The following is a 19,366-nucleotide window of genomic DNA, read 5'->3' as shown; positions in this document are numbered from 1 at the left end:
TAAGTCATGCCGTTTTCCCGCCACTGTTCGAACTCTGATTTTGAATTCCTAGTCTCTCTAAATTTGCAATGCTTTTATTTATTTAATAATAACACAAATCTACAATTCCGAGCACGTGACATGTTCCTTAAAATTTTTTGATCAAGCAGTGAAGCGGGAAAAATGGGCTGAATTCGCCGACAGAGCGCAAATCGGGCAAAATATAATTTTCGGTCTGTTCCCGCCGTGCCAACACTAGCGGTCAGTGCTGCTACTGCAACGCTACTTGCCGGAGCCCCGCCCACCCAGCTCGGAATTGGGAACTACGCACGACCCACGACCGCTGGCGCTGGCAAGCATGGTGTCTCGGGAGAGCATGTGCGTCGATGAGCGTACCTTCTTGTAGGTGTTTTTGGCTCGAAAAAGAGAGTTGCACTGTTATTTTTTCATTTAAGCAGCTAGCCAGCATCGATTCGAAGAAGTTGGGTCACATTGGACGCAAAATGCACCCTCGCCGATTGTAAAACCGCTGGATTAAATCAAGCAGCAGTCTCACTCGCGTTCTAGCAGAGCATCCCACCCGCAAGCAGGTGGCCACTCATTGGTGAGTTACTCTCTTATCATTTGGGCCCGCATTGGGCCGGTGAGCCCCGGTACGGCCCGCCGGCATCGTCCCGGCTGCTGCCCGCGCCGCGTCCGGCGTCCTCCCGACCGGTCGGCACTACCGCTAACACACGTCACGCTGTTACCATGCGGTCATGTTTATCCGGCATACACGCGCGTTCGGCGGCCGTGACGCCGACGGCCGCGGTCCGACAGGCAGCCGCGGCCGTCGGGTGACGACGGCCGCTTATCGGGCGTCGCGGCACCGCTTTCGGAGCCGCCCTGACCGCATTTTTTGTTTTCATCCGCAGGCAAGCAGTTGCCGCACACGGCAAGATGGCGGCAGTGGCTGCCAAGGAGGCCTCTGAGGAGCTGCGGCCGGCGCCCGCCCCCGCCGCCCCCGTACCCTTGCCCTCGTATGCCAGGGTTTTGGTGAACAGGGCCGCCTCACCGGTTGAGGTTGAGGCTGCCCCTGTCTCACAACCGCCGCCGCCCACTGAGTCGGTCCCCAAGGAGAACGGCCACGCGGTCCAGCCGCAACAGCACCATCATCCCGAGAAACACCATCCTGAGAAACATCATCCCGAGAAATATCATGCGCGACGTAACCACAACAACCGCAACTTTAACAAACAACATTCCTCCAATAACAATAATAATAACAATCCCAACTATCATAAAAACAACCATGCCCCCGCCGAAGAGAAGCCGCCGACACCGCCGCCCCCAGTGGTCAAGTACGTGGAGGCGCCGCTGCCCAAGACTAATCCTTGGGCCAAAAAGATCGAGCCGCCTAAAGAGGCTCCAGCCCCGGCCGCCGCACCTACAGCCCCGGCCGCCGCACCTCCAGCGGCAGCCCCTGTTGCATCGCCTGATGCAGCCCCATTGCCACAGCCAACCGCCCCCGTCAAGCTGCCTCCGCCGCCGAAGCAGCAGCAGCATCAACAGCAACATCCAGCCACACTAGCTTCTATCGTTGCTGACAAACGCAGCCTCTTCAATGTGCCTCTAGGTGAGTGATATATTTTGTTGTTATTTCTTTATTCCACGCAGATGTCGATTAAATTTTGCATGATACGCGAGAGATAGGAATTAATTGCAAGTTAACGTTGGAAGGCCTGTGTCAGGTAGCACGTGGAGCCGAAATTAATAAGTAGCGCGCCTCATGATTGATAAGACACTTATCGCGTCCAGCGTCGCGTCGGCTATTATCATTTTAACAAATTCCCATTTTGTTAACGATTCTACCTACTGCGTCCGCCAGAAGCGCGGAATACCTGCAACAGGTAGAGTCCATGGGCTCATTGCGACATTGTTTCCTTGAAATTCCTCTCATCCTCTGTCAACATAATATTTTCTATCGTCACATACACTGAATAAAGTACATCATTGGGAACAACAACAACTCGCACCTGACCTGCGAGGGCATGCCAAAGTAAGGGGGGCGAACATGGGGAGGGGGGAAACATTTTGGGGAAGGAAGCGAACAGATAAATCTTCTGCTTCTATTCTCGCTAAGCCTCTCACAATAATTGCAGCTTTAATAAGAGTTGGATTCAGCACAAAATTATTGAGCAGCATAATTGAAATTCCATCATTATAGATAAAAATAATTTAACAAATATCATATATAAATATGTGAAATTCCGGGAAGCAGTTTTAACACGATATCATTCATTTTTAGTCATGCCAATTGACGAATTGACTTAAAATTCATTACCACATAGTACATTACTAAATTATCTAACTATTTCTACATAATTTTACTTGTAAGAAGAAAAAATAATAACTATTTATTTATTTAAATCCATAATAATTTATTATTTTTTTTGTAAACAGGTTAAACATTGGAGGGAGGATTGTTACAGATGTGTACTGAAATTCCTTTTAATGTGGTGGTGTTTTCTAACAACTTAGATCTCCCATCAGTTAAATTGTATGCAGATCTCTGCTATTACTGACATAATTTTTAATCCGCATTTTGAAATTCAAATTGAATGGCGGATTTACCTGTTGCTGATTACCAACAGAAACACGTAGGCTTTATTATTTATCAAACTAATTTTTAATTATTATTTTTATCTCGATTAAAGTTAAAATCAGTTTTATGTGAGTCACTGAAGCGCCTAAATTCGATGCGAATGCAAATTGGCGTAGCAACAGTGTGCTGCACGCACGAACACGGCTGCTTGTTTTTTTATCTTGGTTGTTTATCGCAACGTGGGAAATTCTGCCAAGTGGAAAAGGCGAGTGGACAGGGCAGCCTTTTCTGATCGGGAGGCTGTGCGCCATCATCTCAGATTTTGCCGCCGAGGAACGAACGGGGTCAGCGACCCCGTCGGTCAGCTGCTCAGTCGGCCGCACCGGAAGCGCAGCACTAACACACATAATTTGCGTGTGCTTCGAGCGCGACAGGTGTGCTGGCTGCCACACACACATACACACAACCTGTTCGAGCCGAAATCACGGCAATTTCACGATTCGCGATGGCGGCGAATCGCATAATTTGCCAAATTTCACAGCCCCTATTGTTGCATTTGATGCGGCGTTTTGCGCTGTAAACATTCAATCCAACGACATTGTGTTTCGTTGCTGATCGTCGTTATTTTTTCGTTTCGTTGACACGTGGTTGGGAATGTAGTTGGGATTCGATTAATGGCGTCTCGCAGTTCCCTGAAATGGAGGAGAGAATCGAGCGGGTATTGGTAACGCTTTAGAAGAGACCGTATTTAAAAATCCGAGTTCAAACTTTTTGTTTTCACAAATTTTCTTGCTTAACAAGCGTTGTTACCCAATCTGTAAATTGCGTAAGTTATTTCAAAACGTGGTTTCAAATATTTTTACTAAATATATGAAACTTAAGTAATTTTCGAGTTCTTGCTTATTGCTTATCTTTGGAGGCGGCTCACCTGCTGGTCATCATCGCACGACAGGGAAAGAGAATTGATTGCTGTTGTAATTACTGTCGATTAATCTAACACTCAATTATCCTGTCGCGTAATTTAATGGTCTGCTATCAATCGCAACTGCGGATCAGCTGTAAACCAGGCTAGAGTTATTAGTAGTTATGTTTCGTTTTTAACTTAATCTCTTCAAAAATGTGTCCCTTTCATGTTGTTTGCGAGATTTTGCGAGAAGAGTTTGGTTTGATTTTTGATCGAGCCGAAGAAACAAAACGCGCCGGGCAGGCGGACTGAACGAAAAGAACGCAAAGCAAGTTCCGGCTCCTGCTTAGCGAGTGAAAAGTGAAGCGAACGGCCTTGAGACTTGAGCGTGCTGAAGACGGCCTAATTGAACAAGGCGCGTTGCAAAATAATGCGTGCACATCTCCTCTCACCCGGCCGACCATGAAAAGCGCTATTTCGCCCGAAATCCGACGTTCTTCCTATCGGCAGTAGCTTGGGGCGTTGCCCACCTTGTCAAAACCTGAATTGAGAATTTATACATAGTATTTGGAGCACACGCGGTGGATCTATTTATTGCGTCACCTGAGAAACACGGCTCGAAACATTTTATCGCCTGTGTCTGAGGAAAGAGAACACAGTCTTGAACCGACTGCCGCCGCAAGGGGTGAAACACGATTGCGAAAATAATTATAGCTCTTATTTGTTCATGCACTTAGCTAGTGACAGAATAAACGAAAATTTTTGTCGTTAAGAGCCGAATTTAAGTAGTTGTATTTTCGTAAGAATTTCAAAATATTCGTCGGCACAGTGCCTGCGTGTCAAAATCAGGGTAGAGCACCCATAAATTGAGCAATCAGCCCGCATCCGCACTCGGCAGTGGACACGGGAAAATTTGCGCCTAGTGCGGCAGTTTGAAAAGCACTGGCAGACAATTGGACGTCAAACCGACCTCGTTCATATCTCGTCAAAAGTGCATTGCTCTATTACGAGGCAAAAGCAGATTTTTATGTTTCACGTCGGGAACAGTTTTGTGGTAGAACTGAATAAAATATTGGTCTATCCATTATCGTCTGCTTTTTGTTATGCTGGAGGAGGAGTGTAAAAACATATTGCATATGTTTGAAGAAATTCGTTGACGGTGCTGCCTGGAGGAAAAAATATGAAAGAATCAAACTAGTACTATTAATTAACTGAATTTCGCAAGTTTCCCATAAAGGAGAAAAGTAATTTTATGCAAAAGGTTGAATTCGGAAAAAGCTGAGAATCGGTGTGTGCCGAGCTGGGCCGAGTGCGGCGGGGCGGGCGGGCTGGCGACCAAGCAGCGGGCAGGAGGAGGCAGTCAGTCGACAGTGAGAGGCGCGCGGAGCAGCAGCACGGGCACCAGCAAACGCACAAGCAGCGAGCGAGAGGCGACCTTCAGCGCCCTACTGCGCCGAATTTCCATCCGATGGCCAGCGTGGAGCAGCGCCCGCCGCCCACCAGCGTCTGGGGTGAGCCCCACGCGACACCCCCGCCCAGGACCCTCCTCCGTCGAGCCTGGTGTTCGCGCGCCCCCCTCACCCTGTGCGTAGCCCCACCGGAGAATCGGCTTGCCCGGTCTGACACGCGTTTCGGTTTCGTTTTGCCACAAAACAAGAAGTTGACCGACTTGCTGACCTTGATAAGCGCGTGGACTCTGCACACGGCGAAAATTAAAAGGCTCCGTTTGTGCGAGAAAGTGTCGTTGAACCGTGATAATAATTAAATGGCGTTTACGTGAGTTGCCTCTATTGGCCCAAGTGGTTATCGCGCTCTAATTGCCCTCGACTGTCCCCCGCGTCTGATTTTTCATGACACGGCGTCTGGCAACCCTAGCCAAACCTAGTGTGCGGCCACGTCCGAAGGCAAACAACACTGATAACAGTGATTTTCGTTACGAAAGAGAATATCGGCTTCACCGGACTTCCGCGGCGTACCAGCTGAATGTTTACTTTACAAATCTGTAATTATAAATGGCTCCAAGCACTTGATATTATTTTTAGCATACAAACAGAATACGTGGTTTGAAAGACGGCTTTAGATTATTTTAATTAAAATCCTTTCTGGAACGTTTCCGGAGTGATCGGCAGTTTTGAAAGAAAGCAAAAAAAATTCCTAAATCGCTGTACGATTGTTGGCATTTTAGCAATCCCATTTAAGCGCGGTGGTCCATCTGATAAGCGAGCCCTCGACCGTCGGCCGGCCGGCGTCGATAGTCGATAGCAATCTTTTGCAATCTGCGATGATGATAAAGAAGCACGCGGCCGACGACTCGCGCTGGGGGGCTGAATTTTTGCTCCTCGGCCTGCCGGCCCGTGCCACAGCAATCTCGAATCGAGAGCAGCCTTGTCGCCTGCGCCGCCGTCGCATCAACAGGTTGGCGCAGTGAATCAAGGTCTTCACATTTGCATTATCGTCTGACCCTCCCCCGGATGGTGATAACCCCTTCACGTGGCCCGTTTTTCGGCGGCGTTCGTGCCCCCGCGACTCGCCGAGAAGGCACTTTCTACTTCGGGTTCATGCCACAACCGGTCGCTATCGCCAAATAATTGCCGGGCCTCCTCGAATGCGGGCCGTGCGCAAAACCGATTTCCTTCTGTCCCAACATTCATTCGCTTGATTTTAATAACATTCAAATTTATAATTTGCCAATCTCTCTAATTGTTTTATTAACAAAAGGTTTGGTAGGAACAAAAAAAATAGAGTTTGGATCCAAGGGATTTTTTTTTTAATAAACAGATTCCCTCAAAATACATGAAAGGAAACAATTTTAGCATCTTTTGCAGGCCAGTTGATATCGCAGAAAACTAATTGTCAAATTGAAAGAAGCGTGTCTGCTTTCGCTGCGGCCCGCGCGTGAGAAGATCCCGCGACTGATAGTTGGTGATTATTGCCCCCGTTGACTAACTAACATGTCTTTTTCCGCGTGCTAAGGCGCGAGAGGCAGCCAGATCACTCACACGACAGCATTTTTGCAAATGCGGCAGCTTTTCGACCGGTGTTGCGTTGTTAAATTAAACCTGTTGCAACGGAGGCCGCAGGCAAAACCGCCAGTGTATTTTTGTGGACCCGCGCACACGTGCTCCGAAAGTGACTCTCGCGCTCAACTCTCGCGACTTGCCGTTTTTCGAAGGGCGAAAAACCACTCGTTCCGACGCCCTTGAATCTATTTTTGGAAAAGTGGACACGCCTCAACGTAATATTTTGATTTGCACTGATTAAACGGGAATGTACCATGCAGATAAGATAGCTAGTGCATCTTCACGAATTAAAAGTGAATTAGATTTGTTCTTGTTTAAAAAAAAAAATACGCAAATTTTGCTACGGGACAAAGTAGACGGTCAGATCGGGCGTGGACAGCAAAAGGTTAATCGCGGAGCAAATAGCGCGCAATCCGAGTGACATTGCATCGTGGTTGCCTTTTCTTTGCCCTCGTGTGTGCCAACTATTTGCTCTTTCGCTCACAGTCCCATCGACTCGAAACTTTGCCTTTCCAGCAGCCCGGTCCGGCTTTTCCGTCCCGCGCGGTTCCCGCTGCGAGCGGAAATGTGCTCTCGCGCGCGTGACGTGTCCTGTGATCAATTAAGAAATGAAAACGGAAAATGAAAATCCCAGAACAGTCGCCATTTTGCAAATCTAGAATCTGGAAAAATCGTGCACGCTTGATGGTCGTGACTCAATAGGAAAACGTTCTGGAATACGGTTGTGGTTGGTGGTGGTTCGTCACTTTTGTTTCAAGCATCCTTTTGTCTAATTGGTCGTCGGACTTCTGAATGGCTGTATTAGGATCGAAGAGGAACGAGCCGTGTTTACATTCTGGTTTGCGCGATTCAATAATAGCCACGCGGCGTGTCAGGTCAAGAGTGGAGTAGGCAGATGGAGTAAAAATAAAGTGTTGTACTGCACTTCAATCTGCTTCCCTGCATCTCTCTATGCTCTGTGCTTCTTAAACGGAAAAATCGACGCTCGTCGCGCGGGAAATTCAATTTAGTTAAAATTTTAATTACAGCTGAAAAATAACAATTCAAATTAGGAAAGAATCGAGTTGCGTGTTTTTAAATTAACTATTTAAATTAACTTTTTAAATTAACTATTTAAAAAGCCCGCGACCTGGAAAACGACGGGGAGTCGTCGGGCTCGGAGAATGAATTTGCGTTTCGGTCTGAAATAGCGCGGCAGTCACTTAACTTTTTGCGCCTCCGTGCCGTGGTGCAGGCCGATTTTTAGCAGGTCTATTTTTAGCCCGGCCCGCCGCCGGTGGTGCGTGTGTGTATGTGTTTGTTTGCCCGCTCGCTCACTCTTGCTTTTGCTATTGTTGTCCGCAGAGAACGGCGTGTCGTCGGCGGCGCCGCTGATCGAGCCTCCGGTCACCACAACGTCCAAGTCGGCAAACAAGAAATCCCACGCCAGGGACATGGATGATTGGCCGACGCTCGGCGCTGAGGTACGCGATTACTCCAAAGGTCTGACGGCCAAAAAATATCTCATGCTTTGGCAAAAACACAGGCCAAGAAACAGCAACAGCAGCAGCAACTGGCTGGGGAAGTGACTGAGGCCGCTGCCCTTCCCAACGGTCATGCGGACCGGGAAGATAGCCCCGTGGACGACTCGCATAACAACTCGTCCAATTCGTCAGAGAACGGCGGCTACCCTAAGCAGAACGCCAAGAAGAACACAGCCAAGTGCAAGTGGCTCCCCCTCAACATAGAGCAGTCCAAGTTGAGGGGTAAGCGTGACAAGTCACCCAAGCACAGAGACTCAGGTCAGTTCCCCGAACCCTTTAGACTGAACCCTGAGAAGTGCAGCACTGTAAAATAAGTCTAACCAAGAAACTCTGAAGTTGATGGCAGAAACCATTTAATTCTTGATTTCCTATTCTGAACCACGTAAAGAATTGGAAATTTTGATTTTATTATTTTTTTAAAATGATTTAACATACAGTTTTGCTCAATTGTCTAAAATTATTTTTTCCGGACTCAGCTTAATGAGACAAATCTATCAATGGGTTGTCTCTGACGTTCCTAAAAAAGTTAAATTTTCCACCATGCAGATAAAACATTCATTGCATTTTTTTTAGAAAACCTCACAATTAAAATTATTTAGATTTTTCTTAGTGACGAAAATGGAGCAACATGAGTCTGCTTAGAAATTTTCAACACTTTATTATTTTATGTGTCCTATTCCGCCGCAAATTCAATTTCCCAAGTCCCCTGATTTTGAAGCGTCTGAAACGAATCTAAACTTCTTGTTTATAGAGCATGGAGATGATCAAGGTAGAGGCCGTGGCCAGCGTCGGCCGGTGAGTAGCAGGGGCGGCCGTGGTAGAGGCGGCCGCGGAGGTGGACCAGCCAGAAACGGGCCCAGACCAAACGGCCGGGCTGACTACGTTGAAGAATTTGTGCCCGACTTCACGACTTTCACAATGGCTCCCACCGCCCCCATTCCGGCATTCATGCTGCCGCAAAACTTCTTTGATATGCCGGCTGATTATAGAATGTTGAAACAGATGTAAGTGCAAAATTGTAATGTCAATTAGCGAGTGCGTGGCGTACATGATGAGATTCCACTTCTTTCCCCGGCATAATGTCACACTTGATGAGATCTGAAGTCCTGATACGCTTCAGCCTAAAAATAATGTCTTGCAGGCCTTCTTTTCTTTATTCTAATGGGGTGTTTTGTATTTCAGTGAATATTACTTCAGCAAGGAGAACCTGTTAAAGGATATTTACATTCGCCGCAAGATGAAAGTTGATGGCTTCTTGCCCATCTCCTGCATCTCCTTATTCCCGCGTGTCGTTAATATCCTGTCGGAGCCTGAACTTGTCAATAATCCCGGATTCACCAACAATATCGACTTCATTACTCAGTGCATCCGCAAGTCACCGTTGCTTGAACTCAGTGAAGACGCACTGGTATGCACCTTCAAAACAGATTTTTTACTGAGAGTCAACCTCGTTTGTCTACCAAAGTTTGTACTGATTGCGTTGTTGCTTGATGATTGCAGATGGTTCGGCCCATATCAGAACCAGAAATATGGCCATTGGAAGACATTAAATATTTGGGGTCCCAGAACCTGAATCCAGATGTGCCCGAGTTTGTGCCAAGGGAGAATGGGCTGGCCCTGTCTGAACCAGAGGTCGCAATTGATGAGGTCATTGAGGCCCCTCCAGCACCTGAGATCAAACTGCCAATTTTAACTGGTGAGAATATTAATGAGGACTGCGCCAGACCTTTAGTCAGGGTTCACTGCTACTTTTTTAAGTCGGATACAGTCGGTCTTTGAATGTTTATTCTTGTAATTGAAGACTAAAACTATCATGTCCAGTATGTTTATAAGGAAGAACAAACGCATATTTGTTACGAGAAGAGGATTGAGAAGAGGACTGATGTAAATAGCATGCTAGGGATATTTTTTGTTAATTTCTTCAGTTTTTAAGGTAACTTTTTTAATCCTATATGTTTTATGGTGGAAGTAGCAAACCCTGACCTTATTGCGCAATGATGTGATATATTTTCTAATTTTCCCAGCTGAAATCGCTAGATAAATAATACTTAGTGTGGACATTTTCCTACTGAGCTGCGTTCTTGTGCTGTGATTAATCTAGATGGCAGTGAATGGGTTGTGACGGATATTTAAATTGTTTCAGCACGCAAAAGCAACAACCTGCCGCCACCGCCCCTGAATCTTCCACTGTCTGCTCCGTCGAGTATACAGCCAGCTCCAATTGTTGCGCAGCCAGAATCTTGGCAAGAGGTGAGTTCTGATCTGCAGTTAATCAGACCCAGAGATTCATCTCTGTGTCACTTTTTAATTGCCATGATGCTAATGATTCTAATTTTCCCAACTGAACAATCAATCGCTAGATAAAAATTATCTGCAGTGTGGACAATTTCCAACTGAGCTTCTTTTTTGTCCCCTTTACACCCTCAGACGCTTCGATTGAATCCTAATTACATCAAATCTGTGTTTGCAGGTCAAAAGAAAAGCAAAACAGCCTCCTAAAGAAAAAGCTGACGAACGCGAGTCAAGAAAATCTGAGAGTCTAGAGGATCTTGACTTTCAGTTCGACGAGGACACTGTTCCTGCTGAACGGGTCAAAAAGTTCACCGACCTGTGAGTCCAATTTTACATCTATGGAAGTACTTGTTTATGCGTTGCTTTCTTTTACACATTCGCTTCCTTGATTTGATGAGTTCAATCGAACCATTGTTTATAGGGTCTTTTATGATTTTTTGTCAACAATATTCAGCTTGTTTGTAGCGTGAGTTTCAACCATTACAAAGTACAATTTTTATTTAATTTTGTTTTGTATGGTTTTGCCATTTGAAATGAAATATGCTTCATAGCAATGTTCAACTACATCTTGCGACAAGCAGGTCACTAGTTCTAACTTTAAACACAACTATATGGAAAGTCAATGAGGTTAGAACTCATTCTGACTTAAAATATTTCGATTTCAATGCAAGCAAGCAACGTTGCTAGCCCCTTTTTTTTAAATCCAAACTAACGAGAACAAGCAAAATTAAATCATAAAATACATCGCCAGTAGCTTGCTCGCCAAATTTTCATTTGTGTTATATTTTTCTCACTACCGAATTACATTGTACAGTTGAGGAAAGTTCCGCCATGCCTTGCTATGACAACTCTTCATCATCTTCATTTGATTGACGTAAATTTTGAAATCAAGAAAGTCTGATTTAAATTACTAGTATATATGTAAATATCAGTCAACCACTTTTTTTAAATATGTAAATAATATCTGCATTCAAGCTATGGTGTAGTTTTTTTTATATTTATTGAAACCAGGCCATTCCCAGTAACACAAAAATGACATTTGTACAAAATTGTAAAATTCTCCCTACTTGCTAGCAGTGGTACTGTTAAAGTTATGTTTTTTAAATTTTATTTCGTTATTGGGCCTCGGCTGAAATGACTATCATTCGTTAAATAAATCAAATAGTAACAATGTTAAAGGTTCAATATCCGGTTCGCGAGACCTTCAACTATGGGAACCTTCGTTCGCGTGACTTAAAGGTTAGGGGAACGTGTTGACGCGTTGGACTCGCTACCAGTTCTCGGGGACATGACTTGAAGAGTAATTTATGAACTACTGTAGGATCGTTAGGCTGCGTGCGCGTGACTGTAAGAATAGAGACGCCCAGTGCGTTCCTTTGCTTGGGTTTTCGCTGGAAGCGCTCCCGCTTCGGCACCTTCGTTCGCGCGTACCATGCGTTTTTTGTCGCGTCTTTGGTTAGCCGGGACACCGCTGAGGATAGCATATCACCTCCGCGCGACTTAAAGGGAAAAGGCATTTTCGCGGATTGAAGGTGCGAGGTGTGCTTGCGAGGTATACACGTCGCGCAGATGGGTAATCGAGAGACGCGTGGTCAGCCCCTAGACACAGAAGTTTCACATAAGAGCTAGATTACTTTTGTTCTTGTGAACCTGTCTTAAGAGATGGGCGACGAACTATTCGCGAAAACTCCCGTGCCCCAATAATATCGCAAACGAATAACATGGGCCTCATTGGAGGAAACCCAGTCCAGAAAAGGACCAGCTCGTTTTACTTCTCCGTACCGGGGTCATTTTATTTAAACACTAGACATTTGTCCCGTGAAATGAAATCACGCATTCTGGTAAGGTGCAAACCAGCGAGTTGAGAGTCTGAAAGCTTTCGCAACCCTCCCAAATCTGGATGGACTAGTTATTGCAATACAAGAGAATCAAATGTAGGCGCACATCAGCCTGCACACGAGCCCAAACATCGCTCGGATTCTCACATTGCAACGTGCACGTAAAGTAGGCGCTTGACAATGTGACCAAACGGATTGGTTTTGGGGCCATTAAATAAGTACGTATTATGCAAATTTAAGTTATTTGAAATCAAGACAACTATACTTAAAATCATCTAAATTAATCGAAAAATCTTTATTCCTATTTCGTAATAGGAAACGTTTTGGTCAAAACACTAAATTTTAAGAGAAATTCAACGAGTGATTACAAATACTCGTTACAACGTCCCAAAAATCGTAAAATAGCACTGAAAATGTCTCAAAACAGGTGACTCAACGTGTAAAATTCACAGCCCGAGACAAAAGTCAAAAAGTATCTGAAGTGCTGGAAGTACAAATGTGAAATAGATACAAAATATTTTAATTAACGTGTGTATAATGTTAATATATATTATAAAAAGATTTCATCCTTAATGCTAATTAATGGAGATTTGGTGGACTTCCTCTTCGTGTTTATCTTGGCGAGCAATGTAATTCATTTGTATATTATTCGAAAAAACAAAATTTGATTCAATTCCGAATAAAAAAAATGTATTTTCAAAAGCTGAAATTATTCGTAAAGAAAGACAGTGGTATTTAGTGCCACAAACACTTTTAAGTGCTTAAATATTCTTTCCCCAGTGGACAGCTTTTTGTGTTTGTGTGTGCTTTTGTAATATTAAGAGGCTTAACTAACAACATTTGCGGCTGAGCATTGGTGTTAAAGCTTGCTTGTGGAGTGTGTTTTTTTTCGGAATTTGGTTTTGACGCTCCCCGCTTGTTACTGAACATGCGGAATGCGCAGAACGGAAGACGACTCGGACGATTATGAGTTGAGCGACCACGAGATCAACAAGCTGCTGATCGTGACCCAGACGCAGACAACTCCGGCGACACAGACGTCGCTGCCGTCACGGATACCAAAGCACGACGGCCACGACCGCACCGGCGACTTCCTCACCAGGGTGAAGATGAGCCAGGAACTGTCGCTCATCATCAATGACGGCCTCAACAGCTACGAGGACGCCCTGTGGGACGATCCCCACGAATGGGTCAGTGTTGCAAGTCTCATGGCTAGCCACGCCTGTTTCTAATCAGGGTTTTGTGTGCCGTGCAGGTGCCAACGGGTAGCTACAAAACTGTAAATGTGATCACCCAAGAGACTTTCGACAAATTCACCCCTCCCAGGCCGACCGTGACTAATCCTGATAAGCCGCCCAAGCCGCCTTCTAGCCTCGTTGAAGAAATAACTCAGGTCAGTGCTCCTATACACTTTCAGGTTCCAGAGTTCCTTCTTAATAGCTAGAAGGGTTGCCTGATTTTGTCCGAAATGGGGGATTTCCGAAAGGAGTTTATTACTTCTTGAAAATTTCCATTCGGACCAATTCCAAAACGGCTGTTACCATGTACCATTGAACCATAGTACGTGTACCAAGCTGGAAGTTCTATTGATTTTATTTCAGTCCTCTTACCTCTAGTGAAAAAGGAAATTTACAATTACCCCCCATTTTCATCAGATTGTTTTTAAATACCAGGGATTTAAATAAAGTGCTAATAATTAAACATTAAACTTTGGCTGGCACTTTTTAATTAAATTCATAAGCTGTAGAGGAACAGCATGTTATAAATAAACATTAATTTAAAGATTTTGGGGTTATAACAAAGTTATTGTATCCACCAAACATAGCTCACAATCAGCTAGAGGAACTCGTTGGGTCTGACATTTTTTGTTTATTTGGAGCAGGAGGTTAGCGCTGCGGAGCCGGTGCGGACGCGGACGCCGCGGGTGCGGAAAGAGCACCAGCGGCGGCAACCGCACTTCTACCCTGTTGTAAAAGAGGAGACACTGCCCGACCCTTGCACTCCGCGCAAGCGCAAAACCAAACATAGCAACAACCCACCTGTTGAGCACCATGTCGGCTGGGTCATGGATGTGCGGGAACACCGGCCCAGGACCACATCCGTCAGGTAAGATTCAGACTCTTAATTGAAACTTGTTCAATTTGTTACATTTTTTAATTTATTTAATGAGAAGCATCGATAAATGGTCAAAATTAAAAGTCGTTGACCAGATCTCTGCCTCGTAAAAATTAAGTTTAATTTACAGTAGCACTGAAGTATCATTTTTGACATAGTCAATCAATTCCTGAGGGTAGAATTAGGCCAGGCGGCCAACAAACTTGGTCGACAATTCGACCTGACGTGCCAAAAATAAGCTTATTGACCGTTTCTTAAGCGGTTTTTTATTTGAACCTGGCCCCAAGAACGCCAGCGACCAATCAGAAAAGGATGTATTTCTCTCTAAATGGCCAGATCTAGACAGCAGTGCCACAGCGCCAAAAGGCTAGTTGTTGCTGGTTAAACTGCTTTTTCGCTTAACTTCTTCTCTGCTGACTGTCCGAAGACTTAAGCCAATCAGTAAACCTCTCCCTTCTCTGATAGGCCAACGACGTTCTTGTTGAACATTTTGCTAGGTTCAGACCAAAAACCACCATGTAACAATTTCAGTCATGTCATTTTGAATTGTCGACTAACTGATTTTGCTGCCTGACCTGGTTCAAATCTCATGAATCGATTGTTTCTGTCTAGAACAAATTCTTTTAATTATTAAAAAAGTGTCTGTTCAAATATCGTGATGCTATCAGTCTGCTCAGAATTTAATAGTTTTTAAAAAAAATTGAGCGGAATAATTTGATATTTTACCTTCACTCAACAGTTTTCAAAGTTAATATTTAATAAATTATTTGGAAAAATATACCCTTGACCAGGGCACAGGCTAGAACCAATGCTGCCATTGCCTGCAGCACTAGGCGTAGAAACTGTGCTAAAATACACGGGTTTCACCATCTTATCGAACGGCCGCTAGCCGCCTCGTTCTCCTGGTGGCCCGAACACTTCCGAACCAAACCCCTGATTTTCTCTCCCCTTATAACGAACTAAATAATTTAACCTCACATTTTTTGTCCCTCTTACAAACTTGCAGTAGCACCGGTACGAGCCCGAACGAAAGCTACCTGTCGACGAGCTATGGCAGCACGCCGCAGTCGCTGCCCACGTTCCAGCACCCATCGCACCTGTTGCTCAAGGACAACGGTTTCACGCAGCAGGTGTACCACAAGTACCACGCCAAGTGTCTGAAGGAACGAAAACGACTTGGCAGCGGGCAGTCGCAGGAGATGAACACGCTCTTCCGTTTTTGGTCCTTCTTCCTCCGCGAGAACTTCAACCGCAAAATGTACAACGAGTTCCGCACTCTGGCCGTCGAGGACGCCACCTTTGGATTCAGGTCAGTCCTCTATCCTCCTCCCCTCTTCCCGCCCGATGTGGAAATAAAACATTTCTTAATGTTTTAATTTTGCTGAGGAAATGCAGAAAAATAGAAACGGGACAGGAATCCAATAAATGAATTGTTAATATAGTTATTAAAAAATCAGCCGTAATGAAATAAAGTTCATTGTGCAATTGTTTGGATTTGCACCCTGGTTTAAGTTAAATTTGAGCGATTTTTATTGAATAGGCAATATTTCATTTGTCTCAGCTATTTGATTATTAAAATGCATAGAAAGTCATCTGACGCGCCAATTGAGGGCACGCTAGAGTTACATCTGTGCTAGAGAAACGGGAGGAATTCGCTAACACCGCGCCACACTTGGTCGGAGTTTGATAGTAACCCTCTCTACATTTACAAAATCTAACGCTAGGGATAAATCCAATTTTTCTTCTGCAATATTTCCATATGTTAATATTTAAAATGAGTGCTTTAACATTATTTTCACATTTTCAGATACGGTTTAGAGTGTCTGTTCAGATTCTACAGCTACGGATTGGAGTTCAAATTTAGGCCCGAACTGTACAAACACTTCCAAGAAGAAACTATCCGCGACTATGAGAACGGTGAGTTTCGGCTTTTGGTACTAATATTGTTAACTTTTATTAAATTACTGAAATTGCAGGCCAATTGTACGGCTTAGAGAAGTTCTGGGCGTTCCTCAAATACTACAAAAATAGCAGCTCGTTGCAAGTTGACGAGAAACTAAATGAGTTTTTGTCTAACTTCAAAAGTATAGAGGCCTTCAGAGTTGTTCAGGTAGAGTAAAATGTTTACCTTGAATTTTTTTCAACTACAGACGTTTTAAGCAAAAGAAAATTAATTATCTGGTAGTTTTAACCTACAATTTGAATAATTTAGAATAAAAATTTTGTGTTGCAGCCTGAGCATGACTTAAAAATGCGCGTGCAAGGCGCTCGCGGCGGATTCCGGCGGATGCGTTCCGTTTCAGAGAGTCAGAGCGACGAGCGTGCGATGGCGCCGCGCAGGCCGATGCGCGTGCGGCGCCTGTCCGGCAGCGCCGGTGAGGTGCAAGTTGGTGGCGGCGCAAAGAAAAAGCAGGCTGGCTTGGCCAAATGAGAGGCGCGAAGCAGCGAGTGCGTTCGTTTGTTCCACTGTGTAGATAAGAGGGTTTGTGTTTCCTATCGGTAGCTTGGTCCCGAACGAACGCCACCGCGTGCAGTGCATTGATTTTACACACTATGACGACGTCGATTGTGTCCTTTGAGACGTGTTTTGCTCAAACCGGTCGGTCCTCGATCAGCCCATGCCATACACACGACTCGAGCATTTTCCCTTCCCGCGAGTGAAAGAAATAAAGAAGTAAAGGGAATTCGGACGCGGCGAGTGCGGTTAATTTTTTTTATTTACGTGTATAATTTTATCATTTAAGGTTTTTTGTGCTACTTACGTCGACTGAATCACAGCGTGTGTCCACCAAGTCAGTCTCTTTCATCTCAATCGGCTCAATTTCCGCAACTAAACCCTAACTCACTCACACCCACACACATATTATCATAGATAGTTCAAGTGCCTTTGTTGGTTTTCGCAGTAACTGCAGCAGTGCCACCTTGTGATAAAGGAAAGGAAAAAAGCGAGCACCTACTAACCGATTTTGAATGTTAACATAGCACTCATTCGACACGACGAATGTTAGAGTGTGCATCTTCCACGGGGTTTGACACTATTTTGATCCTTTTCTCTCTATCTCTCTATCTGTACTCTTCGTAACTATGGTACGAATAGCGTTTGTGCATACAATAAGAATGTCCTTTATTTTGTTATGATGATATACATATATTGACGGCGTACACATACATATATTTGTAGACACGAGATAAATAGGCTTATTCACCCTCTCTCCTCCCCCTTGCATTCGCAACTACTAGGCTAATGAATCGAGCGGAGAAACTGTTGCTCTCGAACTGTGAAGATTACGCATTGTAGGTCAGATTTAATGTAAATTAGGATTCGATAATGATGAAGGAATTAACCAATCGGGCCAACTCCGTTCAAACCCATTGGTGGGGCTTTTTCTCCACTTTTCATTTGGGCGGAGTCTTGTTTTGTTCACTTCTTTCAATGTATAATTTGAGTTTGTCGACCAGATCTCTTGCTCTCGGTCAGACACAGGCGATTTTTAAATGTTACTCTATGATTGCGATCAAACACAGCTTTTTAATTTCGATTTGAGTGTTTTACTGCATTACGACTTAAAGAGGATACTGTAATTGCAAAGTCGTTGAATATGAGCTACTGTCAATACATCAATCATAAGTAATAAATAAAATCCTATATCTTACAATGTACATAACTGCTGACTTTTATTTCCATTTATTTCCCTAGGAACGAAACTACATTTTAACTTATCCTATAGTGTTGAAGAAGTGAATTAATCTCAATAGACAAATTATATTGGATTCCGTGTTTCCAAGCGTACAAGATCAGAACCTTTGGAAAAATACTTCAATGCATGAATAATTCCACTGCTAAAAGGCGTCTTTTAAGTACCATTAAACTTTACTTTAAAAATTTAGTCACCTACCCCAGCCGCAGCCTAAACCCACGTGGTTGAGTCCTCTAGAAAAAAGCACTACTGATTGATAGAAAAAAAATTCTGCTATGGCTCTACTCTGCGTGGATTTGATTGAAGAATTTTAGTTTCAAAATTAAGTTTATTATGGGCTGACAGGGCAACTCTGCCCCAAATCAGCACACATCCATAAAGTAATGATACAATTATGTAGGAACAACATTTGGAAGGAGGTAATGATTAATGGTAGCTTGAGAATATTGCTTCTTCAATTTTCTTCTTAAACGCACTTGAATTCTCGTTCATACACAAATTTGGTGAAAGACTATTCCAATGACGATAGCACTGCACTTGGAAGCACTGTTCAGGCACAGTAACATTTACACGCGGAGCCAGAAGCCTCAATCGATGAGCTCTGGACCTGCCTATCAAGTCAACATCGCGCATGGGGGTAACATAACATTTTAAATATTCAGGGCAATTATTGTACAAAATCTTTTGTGTTTGTGTTAATACATGCAATTTACGTCTGTCTGTAATCTTTAAGATACGACACTTTTTATACAAAGATGACACTCACACGATTTTACTCACACGTTCTAGTACCAGACCGCAATTTCGGCCACTCAGGCCTCAAATCAACAGTACTTAACCAGCAAATAAAAATTCAGAGCCGCTATTAGCAAAATATGAGATTAATAAAACTACGGTCGCTTAACACGACCGACTCTTTACATGCAAAGCAAACAACTCTAAAGATTCAACGTTTCAGATTTTAGTAAAAATGAATTAACTGTAGGCCTTCGTGATGTCATTCACGTATAGAGGTGGAAATTTTTCGATTCGACGATTCCAGATTTATGTGGAGATTTAAAAAATAGGCACATAATTTAAAAATTGATTTTAAAATCAGTTTTCGCTCACATTTTCGCTGAATTTTGTATTCAATGGATTTTTACGTCTGGTAAAAACTTAAATTTCCCATATGAGCTCTAGACTTTGTAAATTTTTAATGGCTCATCGTTAATAGGGCTACTTACTATTTATCCTTAAAGCTAATGAAATTTCCCATTTTCTTCAAAAATCGAGGGGTTTTGCCCTTCAAAATATTAAAGTTTTTTTGAATGTAAAAATATTGGTCAAATACAAAATTTATTTATTTATTCCCTCTAGTAGATTCTACCAATAAAGAATTACAATTTGATTTTTGGGTCAATTTTCCTAGGT

General features: G+C 43.8%; 1 protein-coding gene across 3 annotated transcripts; it reads left to right on the top strand.

Annotated features, from left to right (window-relative positions):
• The first annotated feature begins 309 nt into the window (after positions 1-309).
• LOC135942341 (la-related protein 1-like) lies at positions 310-17,920 on the top strand. 3 transcript variants are annotated; one of them, XM_065488535.1, is made up of 16 exons: positions 310-583; positions 894-1,594; positions 7,832-7,950; positions 8,013-8,232; positions 8,762-9,014; positions 9,193-9,418; positions 9,511-9,706; positions 10,154-10,260; positions 10,481-10,620; positions 13,084-13,330; positions 13,396-13,533; positions 14,023-14,246; positions 15,262-15,564; positions 16,063-16,172; positions 16,232-16,365; positions 16,489-17,920. In XM_065488535.1, the coding sequence occupies exons 2-16, from the start codon at positions 919-921 to the stop codon at positions 16,684-16,686; spliced, it is 3,291 nt and encodes a 1,096-aa protein (XP_065344607.1). In that variant the 5' UTR covers positions 310-583; positions 894-918; the 3' UTR covers positions 16,687-17,920. The 3 variants fall into 3 exon arrangements, with proteins under 3 accessions (XP_065344607.1, XP_065344522.1, XP_065344681.1); XM_065488450.1 differs by having other exon boundaries at positions 8,013-8,268; XM_065488609.1 differs by lacking the exons at positions 310-583; positions 894-1,594 and adding an exon at positions 4,818-4,978 and having other exon boundaries at positions 8,013-8,268.
• The last annotated feature ends 1,446 nt before the right edge of the window (positions 17,921-19,366 follow it).

The sequence above is a fragment of the Cloeon dipterum genome, chromosome 1 (genome assembly GCF_949628265.1).
Source record: "Cloeon dipterum chromosome 1, ieCloDipt1.1, whole genome shotgun sequence".
Classification (NCBI taxonomy): domain Eukaryota; kingdom Metazoa; phylum Arthropoda; class Insecta; order Ephemeroptera; family Baetidae; genus Cloeon; species Cloeon dipterum.
This window is presented reverse-complemented; position numbering and strand designations above follow the sequence as displayed.

Bases quoted from the DNA above. Each gene is read 5' to 3' on its own strand.
- LOC135942341 (XM_065488450.1), top strand. From the start codon at position 919: ATGGCGGCAGTGGCTGCCAAGGAGGCCTCTGAGGAGCTGCGGCCGGCG. The intron at 9,419-9,510 runs GTATGCACCTTC...TGATGATTGCAG, and splicing joins AACTCAGTGAAGACGCACTG to ATGGTTCGGCCCATATCAGA. The intron at 16,173-16,231 runs GTGAGTTTCGGC...CTGAAATTGCAG, and splicing joins TATCCGCGACTATGAGAACG to GCCAATTGTACGGCTTAGAG.